The sequence below is a fragment of the Scomber scombrus genome, chromosome 21, assembly GCF_963691925.1.
Source record: "Scomber scombrus chromosome 21, fScoSco1.1, whole genome shotgun sequence".
NCBI classification, from domain to species: Eukaryota; Metazoa; Chordata; class Actinopteri; order Scombriformes; family Scombridae; genus Scomber; species Scomber scombrus.
Genome location: NC_084990.1, coordinates 8,680,763 through 8,696,389, shown reverse-complemented (window position 1 = coordinate 8,696,389; position 15,627 = coordinate 8,680,763). Strand labels below are relative to the sequence as shown.

General features: G+C 41.5%; 1 protein-coding gene across 1 annotated transcript in view; it reads left to right on the top strand.

Annotated features, from left to right (window-relative positions):
- Positions 1-14,658, top strand: part of shisa9a (shisa family member 9a) — a 48,665-nt gene extending 34,007 nt beyond the window's left edge. The window contains exons 3-4 of the mRNA XM_062442960.1: positions 5,447-5,635; positions 13,775-14,658. Of these exons, the coding sequence (XP_062298944.1) occupies positions 5,447-5,635; positions 13,775-14,658 (1,073 nt within the window). The remainder of the gene's footprint in view (positions 1-5,446; positions 5,636-13,774) is intronic.
- The last annotated feature ends 969 nt before the right edge of the window (positions 14,659-15,627 follow it).

Here is a 15,627-nt window from a genome sequence, read left to right as displayed (position 1 = left end):
ACACAAGCATCACATTTATTCCAGGTAGTTACTGCAGCTGGCTAAAAGATAATCCAACACATGACAAGCCCATACAATGTATTTTTCTTACACTTTGGTGTTTGTATGGATTGGTATTGGATATATATGGTAGTTCCCTTTTAACAGAGCCATATCACTGTTCATCCCTCTGTTTCCAGTCTTTGTGCTAAGCTAAGCTAACTGGCTGCTGGTGGTAGCTTCTTTTTACTGTACAAACATGACAGTGGTATTGATCTTCTCATTCAGCTCTTGGCAAGAAAGTGAACAAGTATTATTTCCCAAAATGTCAAACCATTTATTTGAGGTATAGAGGAGAATTATTCTGAGTGCTACATTTTTGTCTTCATTGTTCATTCTGTTTGACCCAACATCTTGTAATAACCACTACTTGTCAAGTAGTACTGATTCCTGACTAAATCCATTTAATCATCCTGTCTTTTTATTTTGCTGATGTCTTAATATTAGGGGTATTTTCTAGCAGAACTGTGGGGAGTTAATGAGAATAGTGAGGCCCTGTGACCACTCCAGCAGACTCCCACTGTGTCCCTGTCCTTATCCTGATGGACATCAGGGTGACAGCTGTCAGTCAACCCGGTAAAGAGGTTCATAGTGTCATGATGTCATCAGGAGGCTGTGTTTGTTTTGAACTGAACTGAACTGGTACGCGCAGGATTTTTTTTCTCTTAGATAAAATCTAAGGGATGAAAGATTATGACTTGAGGTATCCTGGTGCAGAAGACAGTAGGATAGTAGGAGGTTGAAAGTAGTAGAGTAGATGTAATCATTGTTCATTTCTCAAGATTTAATAAGTGGGCAATTATACATATTTAGGCTCAAATCAAAACAGGCTCAATCATCTGTGTTAGTCATGTCAAGTCATAGTGTGTCAAGAGAGCTAAGTGTGTCTATGAACCTAATATAATCACGGTGCTCAATAAGCCAGCAGGAGCAGAGGAGAAAAATATTGCGGATTGTTTTTCACTTTGAAACAGAAGTGGATTTGAGTAAATATTGGAGGAATCTATAGGAGAGTCTGACGTGATTCACGAAGACCAGCATTACACCTTGTCATGGTTTTCATGTATGAGCAATAGAGATGAGCTTGCTACAGATGCTTCTTGAGGGGACGGTTAACAGTGCAAATTTTACAGTCCACATCACTTAAACTTTTGTGGTATAAAGTGAGAAAAATGTTCTTCCTGAAGTGGATACAGCAACATTCAATAAATCCACTGCAGCATGTATGAATCACTGTCCGCACTTTGCCTACAGGAGGTGTTGAAACGCTTTTGAATTTCTCTCTTTCAAACTTGGTTTACTATTGAAAAAGAATGACGCATATCCAACTTTCTTTTTTTTTTTAAAGAGGTACTGGATGAAGCAGGAGATACTGAGGGAAAATCTGAACTAGCACACTGATTTACTTCAACTCTTCACAATGAAATTGCAGAAACAGATTATTTAAATTATGATGGGAGCATAATGAACAGTCCACTTTTGCCACTGAATGTGATCTTCTGTTTTTCCCCTGCTCACATTTAAGGTAATATGTCAGTTTGATGAGTTTGTGGTATCTATTGTATCTTCTCATCTAATAATCTGCCAGAAAAACAAATAAGTGTATTCCTAAAAGGTCGAACAAACTACCCCCCCCCCCCAAAAAAAACAAAAAAAAACATCACAGTTTAAACCAGATGTTTATTCGTGGCTCAGTGAAGCTCTAATTTGATCGTTAGTCACACGCTCAACAGCCAACTTGACATGAGTCTGGTATATATATATATATATATATATATATATAATATATCATGTTTAGAGTCTCCCTAGTCTATGACAATTCAAACGTTATGACATCATATTTTTAATGATTAACAACATCAGGATTTCTTTATACAGTAACAATTTAGTATACATACTGGTCCATTTTCTCTGTAATTGAAGCTTTTAAAGGTTTCCCTATTCTGTGCTGCCACTCATGTATATACGTTTATGGATTCACTACAAACAAGTTAATGGCTGAAGGGTTATGCAGGGGGTTGCAGCTGTGCTTTGATAGGATTTTGAATTTTACAGTTGTGCTCTGCAGGCAGACAAAATCCATTATGAAATGAGAAAATTGGTGACCTCACATTGCCCATTTTGGCCTACTATAAAAAGTAAAGCAGCGGCCTGCACGGCTTCCATCGTGACTGGAGCCAATGTTGTTTTTTAGAGAAATTGTATTGAAAAAATGAGTAAAAAGGAGTTTTCACCCTCATCATGACTCGTTACCTTCAGCTCCACCTTTCCTTATTCTGCCCTCTATGCCTTTTTCTCCGTCTGTGTTTCTACCTTCTGCAATTTATGCACAACCCCTCCCGCACAGCCTCAGTTACACTTTACATAAATTCATGTAGCCTTCAGTGGAATGGATGGAGTGCCTGTTTTTCTAAACCATTTCAATACATCACAAAGCAGTGTTTAGTGAATTATACAGGCACTGCAAAAAGAAGCCTTTAAATCAGATAAAATAGTCACAAAATGTTTCAAAAGAGAATAAAAGCTTGCATTTTCCAGTCATATAGTTTCCAATTTTGAACTTTCATCAGACACATATGTTTTTTACTTTTCACCAAGCACAACGGGACGTTTCATCACATTGCGGAATCTCGTCTCTTATTCTTTCCTCTACACAGCCTCAGTGTTTCTCTCTACTAGTCTACTCTCTTTCTACCTCGTCAGTCAGTCTGTGTGTGTGTGTGTGTGTGTGTGTGTGTGTGTGTGTGTGTGTGTGTGTGTGTGTGTGTGTGTGTGTGTGTGTGTGTGTGTGTGTGTGTGTGTGAGGTTTGAGCCAGTGCCAGGGCTAAGTGATTAATTAGTAACAACACAACATGGCTTTTCTTTGACAGTTGAGCGGTGCAGGTTTAAGACCTTTGAGTGCAGCTCGTGGCTCAACAATGCACCGCTGAGATGAAACAGGAAGAAAATGGTGGAGGAAATCAATATTGTCGGGCTGTGGCGACACAACTTCCTCATCTCTGTTTGCTGTGGAGCAACAAAGGCCATCTGAAAGGGAAGGACAGGATGAAAATGTATTTATAGGACTGTGTTGAGATTGTCGGTCTTTTACTCTCCTTCTCTTGTGTTTTCTGCATAAGTGATTTTGTCTTTCTCCTTCACACACCTCTCATATTTTTATCTCTATTGCTTTCTGGTGTTTTACCCCCCAGCCCCCACCCCCACCCCTACTCTTCTCATTCCTTTCTCTTGCTCTGTCTCTTAACTTTTTCTTCCTTCTCAAATTATCAAGTGGCAGTATTGCGGCTTTTAAAAGAATGTATTCACTTAGCAAGGATACCTTCGCCTTCAGTTACAGGAATTTGCAATTATCCGTCAGGCTCAGTGCAACGAGAGAACAATGCTGGAGAGTGTCCTCTGAATTCCCACACATAGCTATCTCTCTCTTTCTCTCTCGTACAACAGTGCGGAGCTGCCGGTGCCGCCCTTCTTTCCATCTGCACGTTCGTTGATGTGTTTTTCTGCCATCTGGTTTCTGTGTCTTCCATAGGACGTGCAGCTACATGCGCTGTTATATAACTTAAGTGCGGAGGAAGACTGATCCATTGACTAATCAATTATGGGCACCATTGAAAGGGCTACTTTTAAAGCACGCTGGGGGTGCGGATGACTGATTGCCAGCTAATCACAATCAGAACATAAAGCCCAGGGATTTCTTGGATTTCTTTTAAATTATCAACATATTATGGAGGTCTTACTGATGATTTACTGAAGTTCAGAGGCAGCGATTTAAAGCCGCTAATTCCAGCTGTACTGTATGTGTTGCAGTGATGTTGGAGAGTAAAATCCTGCGTTCAAAAAACCTTTTAAAATTTAATTATCGCTTGTGTAATTAGGGGAATACATTACAGTTAGCGAATTCTGCTTGCAGGCTACTGTAATTAACATCTGTTACTTCTTAAGACCATAAGCAGGGGGCAAAAGAGAGTTTACCCTTTAAAAGCTGTATTTGGTGACTGATAGATGGTCATGGTAACATGATATACTGTATGTTTGAAAAATCTGAAAGGTGAATGTCATTTATCATAATTGATGTAACAGAATGTCAGTAAACGAAGTGTCTCACTGACTCATAGCAAAGGTTACGAAAGGGTAGAGAGCTTAGTCCAGACTTGGGTTCAATACTGCTCGAATCGTTTTCCTGAGGGATTTTTAGCATTTGTGTACTTGTGTGTGTTTGTGCACTTGTGTGTCCGCATGTACTGAAGTTTAACGGATGCACTGAAGCAAAAATGCCTTCTCCAAACCTTAGGTCAGCACTATTAAGATGGTCAGACACTCCCACAGAATCACTGAGACGTAATACTGCTAAGAGGATCTGCTGAAAAACAGAGGATCAAATGATTCTTTCTGTTGGTTGGCATTTAGATTTTTTCCACCTCAAAAGATACTTGACTTTTAAGAAGAGTTGTTGTTCTACTGAAACAAAAATACCATCAGAAATTGAAGAGAAAGTAAAAAAATTTAAATGTTCACTTACAATGCCTGATACCAGAATTTAGCGTTTATACATCAGATAGAAAGGAGTGACGCTCTTTTGTGTTGCAGTTTAACCCCAATTAGCCTGATATGACAAAAGTACATAAATAATCTCTCGCATTCAGTAATAAACTGAAATTCATACTCCAGGACAGCAGTATTTCAGCTTTAATACTGACATTAATGTACTAGCATGCATGGTAAAAACCACTGATGAAGTGTCGAAAGCAGGTGCGGCTAATCAGCGTACTAATAGAAAACACTCTGGATTCTGTCCAAATGTGTATTAGCCAACATGGCATACAGTGGGTTGCAGCTGTAGGGTGATGTCTATCAGTTGATGGTGTTGTCATGAGTGGGTGTTTATAAGTCCTGGGAACTGCTACGTGTGAACATTATTTCCCGTGGCTATGAAGTGTTTTTAAAAAAAGGCATTTCCCAGTTTAGAACACTGTCTTTTATCAGGTGTGACGTTAAACTTTAATGAAGTATTTTGAATTTATTCTTCTCTTACCGAGGGTAAGATGAGAAGATTGATACCACTCTCAAGTATCTGTCCATTGCTATATTTAGTTTAGCATAGACTGTAAACTAGGGGAAACACCTTGGCTCTTTCTGAAGGTAACAAAATCCACATACTGACGCCTCTAAAGCTCACTAATTAACATGTTAATTTTGCTCTTTTGTTTCATCAATGAAAAAACCCAAGTAGAAAAAGGGCTTTATGCAAAGATAGTCTGACCATCTCCTAGCTTTTTCATATTTAACAAACAATGAGAGTAGTATTTATCTTCTCATCTTGTCAAGAAAGCATGTTATCTCCTAGAAATGTCTAAAACTATCCCAAACCTGATTGTAACCACGTCCTATCATGTGTCTTTGCCCACAGAAGGTGGTCAGATCAACAACAACGTGGCACCGGGCTCCAACATGGGCCAGCAGCACCCTTACCCTGCCCTCAGCCAGCTGGCTCACGCGTATGAACAGCAGCAACAACAGCAGCAGCAACAGCAGCATCATCAGCAGCAGCAGCAGCAAAACAAGGATCTCAACAAATATGCATCCCTGAAGGCTGTGGGTGAGTGTCAGGTTCTCTTATTATCTCTAAATTTTGAAATGAAGAAGAACAGATTGTTTTTTACAGTTTGGGATAGGGGGTGTACTAGATATTGTGCTTTTGGTTGAAAAAAAAAACTGGTGTTGATTTCTCCAGCTGTTGCTGCTGGCTCTGACTATAACAGTGATAGGATGCATCATCATCATCGCAATGAGTCTCGGGGCTTCCCCCATTCTTGATAGTGTAGTCACCATCTGATGCATCCTGAGCTGGCAGTGAATCTTTAGAAAATGAGAACTGGGGTTTTTGTTTTATTAATTGCTTACTTCTTTCTCACATATTTTCCCCCATGCTTTGAGATCCAAACACAAATGGTCAGATTATTTTTCCTAATGTCTGCGGGAACAATGTGACTAAACTATAGCAGTCATGCGAGCAGATTTGACAGGTGTTTATTGATTGAGCTACCAAACTGGGCATGGCGTAAAACAGTAACAGCCTGCTTATCAAGCTGTTTGACAGCTAGCTACCAAATTCAATGAGCTCAGTTACCAGTGCAGCTGATTTGAATTTGCCTCTCCATGCCCATATGTTATTGGCAGAGGCATCACTATTTAATAGCATGCATTCGTTTGAGATTGACTTGTGAATTTTTCAGAGTGTGTCTGTCAGCTTGTTTATGCTAGACAGGTATCCTAGTCTCACTTGATTCAGCATTCAGCCCATTCCCACCAGATATTATCTACAAACACATTGAGATATCTGTATAAACAGCTACACGATGCTATTTGTCAGCATTTGTGCTCTTTTATTAAAAAAATAATCATACAAGTGCTCGCTTTAGAAGGTCTCTCCTGCGTGCTGAGAAGCAGAAAAATAAAATATCTGCTTCTGATGACAAATGTAGATGTGATCTTCCTCTGTTGTTGTAGATGTAAATGTCATCCCTACTCCACACTGTATGTGGAGGGCACTGACTCATCTACCAGACACGTTACAGTAAAACCTTAGATTATCTGGCTTGTTAATGCTGAATATGGCTTTGTGTACCAGAAGCACAAGGATGTTGTGTAATTATCGTAGCAGCTTATATAACCGCCAGCAAAACGGAGAACACAGAAAATAACAAGTGACAAGTGGACACAACACTTTTGAGCTTAAAAGGAGAGCGAGCCTTAAAAGAACAGCAGTGAAAATAGTGATTAACGCTCTCATCTTGAGTTCTGAACATTGGTATCTCAATTTATTGTATTGGCGGTGTATTTTTATAAATCTCACATGACTGGCCAAATATAGACATCAGGCAATGTCAGGATATTTTCAGCACAGGTACAATTGTGTTTGATTGTAGGAAATTGTGCAGTTATCAAAGAACAAAGGGATTTATCCTCAACTCAACATTTTGCACCAATATCCAACGAGGAAAGAGACGCCAGTTTCTCCACTGACAGGAGCTTTAATAAATCAGAGTTCAGTGCAGCCACGAGACGTGCTGCAATTTTAAGGAAGTAACGCAACCTCACTGTTTCTCATGTGGAAAACCTTACTCTCTGATGACAAGCTACGGCTTGCCTTTCATCTCCTACACACAGAAGAAACAGATCAATGCAGCACGTGCTGGGGGGATTGAGGGTGGCATTTTGGAAAATGTAAGAAATCTCAAAGTGTAAGGAAGACAGATGAGGCAGGTGGATGCAGAAGAGTTACAACTTAAAAAAGGTAAACTTCTGGCAACATTTGTTAAAATTCACTAACCACATCGTCAGGCAGAAAATCAGACGTTACCGCGCTAATAAATTTGTTACACATTGTTTTTGCATTTAATTGTGATATATGTCTTACATGTAAGACTTCATTCCAGTTGGAGGCTTTGAGTTACAGTTGTGTATCCACTGTGACCTTGCAGCAGATTCTTTAGTACAGCTATTTAACTCCAGGTTATAATACACATAATAACTGAGTGGATGAGATAATAGATATAATAGATCAATAAACAGAATACCCAATGGTACAAGAGACTATTCTGCACACTAAAACCTCATTTTCAGCTGTTGCCATTTTTTCCAAGCTCTACATTAAATTGTTTCATAATGTGATTGTAATTAACATGCTTTACAAAATGGCAAAAAGACATTTCAGTGACTTACTGTTGTACGTTTCTCAGAGCAGCAACTGCATTTTTATTCAAAGACCAAATGTTCACTGTGATTGATTATTATTCTGAAGAAGTCTCTCCAAGTAGATTGTTATAATGTACTGGCAGGTTCTGAAAGCAGTGACTGTCTGGAGGGCATAAAATCAATCTTAAGAAAAAAGGAAAAAAAAGCTATGATCTATTCTGGAAAATAGCTGGAAGTTAAGTTACACAATTTCAAGTTTATTGGGAAAGTGCAAAAGCTACGAGAATGGTTCATTTACGATGAAGCAAATTCATCCATTTGGGTTTGCACAAGGCACTTTTTTTCTTTCAAGGACTGAAATGGGTTCAGAAAGCAATGTAGAAATTACATTCCAACTTTTTTTAAACACACGTCTGTCAATATTCTTCCATTCATCCACTTCAGGTCCTCTCTAACCTGTTTCCCCTTATCTGCTTCTTCATATTTAAAATGGTCCTTATCTTCCCTGTTTGCTCTTCTAACTTTTAATGTTTCGGCTCGTTTTTCTCTCCCTGATCATCTGCCTCCAGCCTGCTCTCTTTTTCCATTTCCTCTCACCTTTACTCCTGCACCTTTCCTCCCATCACTCCCCGTTTCCCATCCTTCTTTCATATCGCCACCTTTACCATCACGCCTACTACCCTCTCTCTCTTCTGCATCTTTCCTTACCTTTTTTTCCTTTTTTCTTTTGTCTCCCCCTCCTACATACACCATCTCCTCTTCACCCTTTTCACCCCCTGATCCCCCCCCATCCAATCCATCACACTCCATATCGCTCCTTAAAGAATCATTGGGCTGCTAATCTCGATCCTTCCTTATAGCGCCTCATATCTGATTCCATTTCTGTAATTGAAGGGCACCCACCACCCCCCGCACCCCCCCTTGGGCTCGCACTTGACTGACAGATTTCCATTCCACAAGTGGTATTCAAAGAGGCTCCTATGAAATGATTGGAAAACCTGTCCAGAGATATACAGCTCAGGAGAGCGGGATTCCAGGAGGCAAACTGCCATTACTGAGAGCCAATGATGGGAGCGTCACACATGAGCTGTGAAAAATATGTGGGTGTGTCGGGGGAGAGAGAGGGAGGGGGGGGGGGAATAAATGATAGCAAACATAAAACAAAAAGGCTGGCAGACGCTCTTTTTGAAGTCACCTTTCTGTGAGCGACACTAATCTTGAGCAACATAAATGGACTTTGCTTTTCTTTTCTTCCCCGCTCCGGTGTTTTCACCGCCTGTTGAACCCTTGAGAAATAGAACCAGATCAACACCACCTTTCCAAACACCCTCCAACCAATCCCCCCCGCGCATTTCCTTTAATTGCCTCTGCCACTTTCCCAATGGTCTACCATCCAACTGATAAGCCACACTTCTGTCAATCAATAGCCATCTCCACTGTCCCCATGTGCATCTATATAAGGTCACTTTATCGAATTCTAACATCGTCCGAGGCACAAACCAACTAATAAAGGTCCCCGGATGCAGAGCTGTAACTCAGCCCAGAGGGGGGACGCAGTCTTCTACAAGTACAAATGACCAATTATGGCCCACGTCTAACACACATGTGCTCTGCTCAATGCAAACACTGCCATGAACACTACAGAGGCGGCTGTGTTCTCTCATGCTATGCTACATGCTGTTAAGAAGTTTTTCACGGATGGTCTGCTAAATAAGTCTGACGTTATTTGGGAAGGAATTGCTCAGTTATTTGATCTTTTTTGCTCCTGTCCTGCATTTATTTTCACATTTGGAATCCAGTCTGAAAGCACTTTTCTGATTTTAGGGAATAAAACTAACCAACCAGCAAGTCACAAGGTTGCTTTTCTAAAAACTTTATAACCACAAACCCCACCTGCTGCTTCAGTGATTATTGCAGTTTTGTATGCAAGACAAGCTTAGCAAAACATCTGTATCAGTATGGAATTATTTAAAACTTTTTTGAGAGCATGCAGATTATAAACCATATACCATCACACCTCAGTTGGATATTTAATCTTCTATAATCCTCTTTACATGCAAATGAGGTTTCACAAATGAGACACAAAGGGAGTTTTTTTCCCCCCAGGCATCTGTTTATTGTTTTGGAACAACATGGGGAAGTGATATCTTAAAAGGAGAACTCCTGTTGTTTAACATTGCACTTGCACAATGTTGCACAGCAGAGAGATTTATAAAAGAATGGTCAAAATCAATGCAGCAGAGGCTGAGATATCCTGTCTTTTACCTTTTTGAAACCTATAGTTTGTTTGCTCTGATTCGAATCAGTGAGCTTGTTTTCCCAGTTGGTACCGTTTCTTTTCCCACAGAAAAAACTCCAAGTGAACTAATCACATAAAATGCATCACTAAAAGCCACAAGGGAACGTTCACTCGGCTCATTGATTTAGTTGTGTCTGCTTCAAGAGCACATTTTTAAAAATGGAAAAATAAATGTATTGCAGGTTTTCAAAAGTTACACACAATCACCTTGCCAGTAGACAAAAAAAGCAGACTGACATACTGTTGTAACCATAATGAGTTCTTTATGTTATTGGTCCTGAGGGACGTCAGAGGAGCAGGGCTTGATTTTTTTCCCCTCTTTCCTGATGCATAATGTGTGTAAGTCTCTGTGGGATGCTGGCCTTTCGCAGGCAGAGGCATGCAGAGCCCACACTGAGTAACAGCGGTGTTTTCCGTTTCCACTCACGTACACCGCTGGATGTGTGCACCGTTGAGCTGACTGCCGCTGGATTGATTCACCTGTCGCCTGAGCAAGTTTGATCCCCAGGGGTGGTGAGACGCTGCTGCCGCTCCTCCCCACCCCAACCCCCTTCTCCACAACCCCCCCCCACTCCTGCCATCCTCCCACAGGGCCGCTCGCTCGTCTCTCTCCTATTCACAGAGCAATAAACTAGATTTATAGTTACAGCGGCAAAGCAAACTCGCTGAGTGTGTTAACTTTATCTTCAAGGACATGGAGGCAACAAGGGCTAAAGAGTAATGACTCGACTGTGAACGTGAAACCGACAGAAGGAAAAAAAAGGTCACATTTCGAAGCGATAAGAGAGACGGTAGCTTGGTGACAGTGACTGACAGAGGGAGGAAAAAATGTGGAGGCATTAAATCTGACTGCTCCGAGGCTGAGGCTAAAGAAACACACACACACACACACATTCAGAAGATACAGGGAAACGCATAGACCAAGACATAAAGCACAATCAAGCATCCGTGCTAATTCTGTTTGTGATACATACAGTATGTATATATACTGTATATGTATGTTATACTTCACACTTTTTACCAGTTAAAGAGGGATAGTTTGCATTTGTTGAAGTGAGGAAGTCACTCTATGAGTCAGCTCCTTTTTATGAAAGATGAGCGCTTTGTTTGTTTAAAATTATACAAGACAGAATGACAGCATGATCTTTTCGCCATGCGGACTCCATTCACTGACTGAATGTTGTGCTGATGTGCATGTGCATGCAACCAGTCACGTGTGATGACAAAAAAAGATCATACCATCAGGTTAAAAGCAGGTGGGGGACTGCAGCTGCCCTGTGTTATTTTCTCACTGATTTACCCATTTAATTAAGTGGGGTTTATTTGTCATGCAGAACAGGTGGCTCTAAATGCAAAAGATCAAAGATAAAAGCAGGGCTACAGAAAAAAAAAACTTTATTGCTAGGATGTGCACACAAAACTGATAAGTGGAGAGCTGAACTAAATAAACTGGCTAAAAAACAGACAAGGACTCAACAAAGAATGAATAAAAAAAACCAAGACTTAAATACAGGCAGAACTAATGAGGGGATGGGGAACAGGTGATAGACACAAGTGCAGACTGGGAGTGATTGGCTGTGAAAGACACTGGGAGCAGGGCAGGGCTAACGAAGAGATGTAGGGCAGGTGTGAAGGGAAAGTGTGGCAGGAAAAACAGAATAGAGACAGACACACCCACACCACACAGAACAGAACAGTTCAGTCCTTCCATTATTACTTAAGGTTTTTATACCAAACATAATGAAAAAATTATGGTATTCTGGAAATGATAAGATTTACTATAGTTACACTGAATAATTAAGTGATATATGTGCACACATTCTATTCATAGGTCTAAACATAGCAAAATTTGGCTGATTTATAAAAGCTAGAAGTGGCACTAAATCAAAAGCCAAAGAGCCAACTTATTGCTGAGCTGAGCCAAATGATCTGGCTCATTGAAAAGAGCTGGAATTCCCATCTCAAGTGTGAGGTACTTATCCATAGTTAGTGTATTACCTGCAGTAGATGGCGGTCTGCACAGTCCCTCATACAACCCCACTTCAAAAAATGCAAACTATACCTTTAAACAGATTTCAGTTGATACATTAAATGGTTTTTCTCCATCTTTCTTGTCTGATTGAAAAATGTCAAGTGCTGCATATGTAACTTGATGTAAGTCGCCTCAGCCAGACACCACTCAGACTGTCTAACGCCTCAACTCTGCTTGGTGTTATGTTGGGTGGAGGAATGATGGACGGCAGGCCTGCATCTATTTCTGTGCTGCCATTTATTTTGCGGATTCATGAACTGTTCAGTCACAGCACAGCACACTCAGGCTTTTCATTATGAACTGGCAACGTTACACAGTGAAAATGTATTGTAATGTATCTTAATTAATAGAGGAGGGGGTCTCAAGTAATATCATAACAATATTGATCGTACAACATGTTTCACTACTATTATTATTCTTCAATGTTCTCAGTTTTGGTTATATGTTTTGGGGATTTTAAACAAGAAGTATAACATTGTATAATGTTGGATTTAGTGAGTTAGAGTGTATTTTTAGCCTATATTTGATTACATTTCAGAAAATTAGCACCATTACCATGCCAGGTGGGACATTATCAGTCCCTGTTTGCAGTGTAATCATGGATGAACAGTCAGCTATCACTGGATTACTTTGATACTAAAGACAAGATGATTCAAGATGATTCTGTAGTTATAGGGAGTGATATGATCTTTTTTCAAGTTTTTAAGCAGATTTATGGATGATAATTCACAATACACAAAGGAGTATGAGTATAATTTTTGATGCAAATTGCAGCTCAACCCTGACATCCCTTTGTGCCCCCACCCTTATTCTTCAACTCCCTTGCAAAATTCTCCTGTTTGCCACTAAACCTGCACTACTGAATAGATAGCAAGTGGAATCACACACCATACACACCCTGACACACAAAACCAGATCCATACTCTTGTTTTAGAAAACACTGTAGCTCTGGAATAGGACTGGCCTTATTTTCTACATAGAAAGGAAGGGAACAAGATTTTCTCAAAATCTTCTCTTTATTATTCTGTATTACAAAGAGAAATTAATTTCCATTTCTCAAAGTTTGGAGTTACAAACAGTTACATCTGCATGGGACATGTCGCCATGTTGGAAAACATGGCCACCAGATCTTTCTTCCAGTGGAAACCTTGCCACCACATAGAAATTAGATGTTTTCTTAGCTTTATGAAGGAGGAACGGGCGAGATGGAGGAGACATTTTCAGCTTACTTTTGATTTCACTCCTCCAGTGGCCCAACAGGCCTCCATATGCAGGCGTTTACAGTAATCCTGACACCCTAGATGGTCAATCAGATGAAGGTAGGCTGACTAACAAAGTTGAAGTACACAGGTTTGTTTTATGACCTTTTCAGATTGTGGGAGTAAAAGGAAATGGGATGTTTTCTATCCCAACTTCAGCCTGTGAGTGTGTGCGTTCACATGCGCATGTCTTAGTATGCATTTGATTTCATGAGTCACTCTCTGTAACATTTTTATTTTATTTTTGTTCTGCTGCAGAAAAACAGACGAGCTGAGGATATTGTTGTTGTTGTTTTTTTCACAGTCTAAAAGGAGCAAATGGCAAAATTGGAGGGAGCAAATGTATTCAGATTTTTAACCCAAGATTGCAGCTGTCCCCCTTTGCAGATATTTAATGTCCTTTTAGCATATTCATTAGCTTTTTGTTTCTTTCTCTCCCTCTTTTGTCAGCTGCCAAGTACAACGGTGAAATCTACAACAAGCGCCGACTGATGATAGAGCTGCCAACGAAGGGGGGCCTTCCTCTCCAACCCATGGGCAACTCCAGACCCTCCATGGGCAACATGTCATCGATGACTCCCGCAATGACCACCAACCCTATGGCTTCTAACCCCATGACCTCCAACCCTATGAACCAAACCATGACCCAGATGACTCCCATGACGCAAATGACGTCTATGACACCCATGACTTCTATGACGCCCATGACCTCCCTCGCCCCGATGACCTCCATGACTCCTATGACCTCCTTGGGTCCACTGACTCCAGAGCCAGTGGCCACCTACATCACAGAGATGCCCAGCATCTCCTCCATGTCAACCCTCCCGACAGAACGGCACGGAGGTGGTGGAGGAGGGGGACTGAAGCTGAACGGCCAGAAACCCAAAGGCAGCCATGGCCACGCTGCCCACAGCTCTCACAGTGCTCACACTCACACTCACACTCACAGTCATGCCCACAGCCACAGTAGCAAGCAGCCAGGACTGGGGGCTACCTCCCTGGCACACATGGCGGGGACCATGCCAGGTGGCATGTCCCTGGGCATCTCCAGGCATGCTGAGAGTGCCATTGGCTCCAGCTCGGCTACAATGGGCCGCCCATTGGCGTACAGTTCCAACACCATTGCGACTGGGCATGCGATGGGGTTGGGACTGAAGGGTTGGGATGGGACTGAGACAGTGGGCCGGAGGAAGACCTACGGGCACAAGAGGCCTCAGTGTACCGTGCTGGAGCCGAACCAGCTCCACAGCACCAGAGGCCAGAGCCACAGCCAACACTTCCTCCCCACACAGCCCTACTTTGTGACCAACAGCAAGACAGAGGTGACTGTGTGAGAGAGGATATGAGGGAGACGAAGAGGGGGAAAGGATGCATGTGGAGTGGTGGCATAAGTAATCTCTGAGTGGAGACACCAACTCCAGGGTTGGTCAAAGGTGCAGATCTATGTGTATGTTTGTGTGAAGAAGTTGAGGCTTGTTGGTACTGGTGAATGATTGTCACGACTTTGTGGTGGGACAGTGACACCATGTCTGAGTAGTCCTCGTTTCACAAACAGAGAGTTCACCAATCAAATCACCGAACAGACCTTTGTTGTCAAGAGGATGGCGGCTGAGTTGGTGGTATCTGTAACCATAACAACAAAGAGCCTACAGAGCAGGGATATCTGTACACTTCTGGTAATATTAGAGTGTTGTCTCACAGCTAATATCTACTCTGTAATGATAACAATATCTGAGCATTGCAGTGCGTCTACACACAGCTGTTATAAATGGGAAACTGCTGATAATAAAATGGATGAGCTTTTACAAACCAAACCTGAGAAGCAATAGAAGGGATCAAGTGTAAAGCACCATAGCATCGTGGGAAAGGAGATATACAGCAAGTTTACCCACAAACCTCGCAACAAGAGTTCTGCTCATCTGCCCAACAAAGTGTCGAATGGTTTGGAAGAAAAACATTCCCTATTGATTCTCTCCAAATCTCCTGAGGGCTTTGAAACAGACACACGATGAAGGCGTTGGGCTTTGGACTGCAGACATGCAAGGCTTTGTACTGTGGCTATTCAGAAATGCCTCATAGGCTCTGCAGCTGAAGGTCGCCCTTTTCCACAAGGCTCCAGTACAGAGAATGGAGGCTGTCGCGCTGGCATTGTGCTGTTCTGATCTCGTCTGCGTGGTGACAGCTGGCCCAAAGGAGGGATAAGGAGGCAGGGAGGCAGCATCTGGATGATGCTGCAGCTAGCAGAGGCTTCTTGGAGCATCATTCTTGTACACACACACACACACACACACATGCACATTATC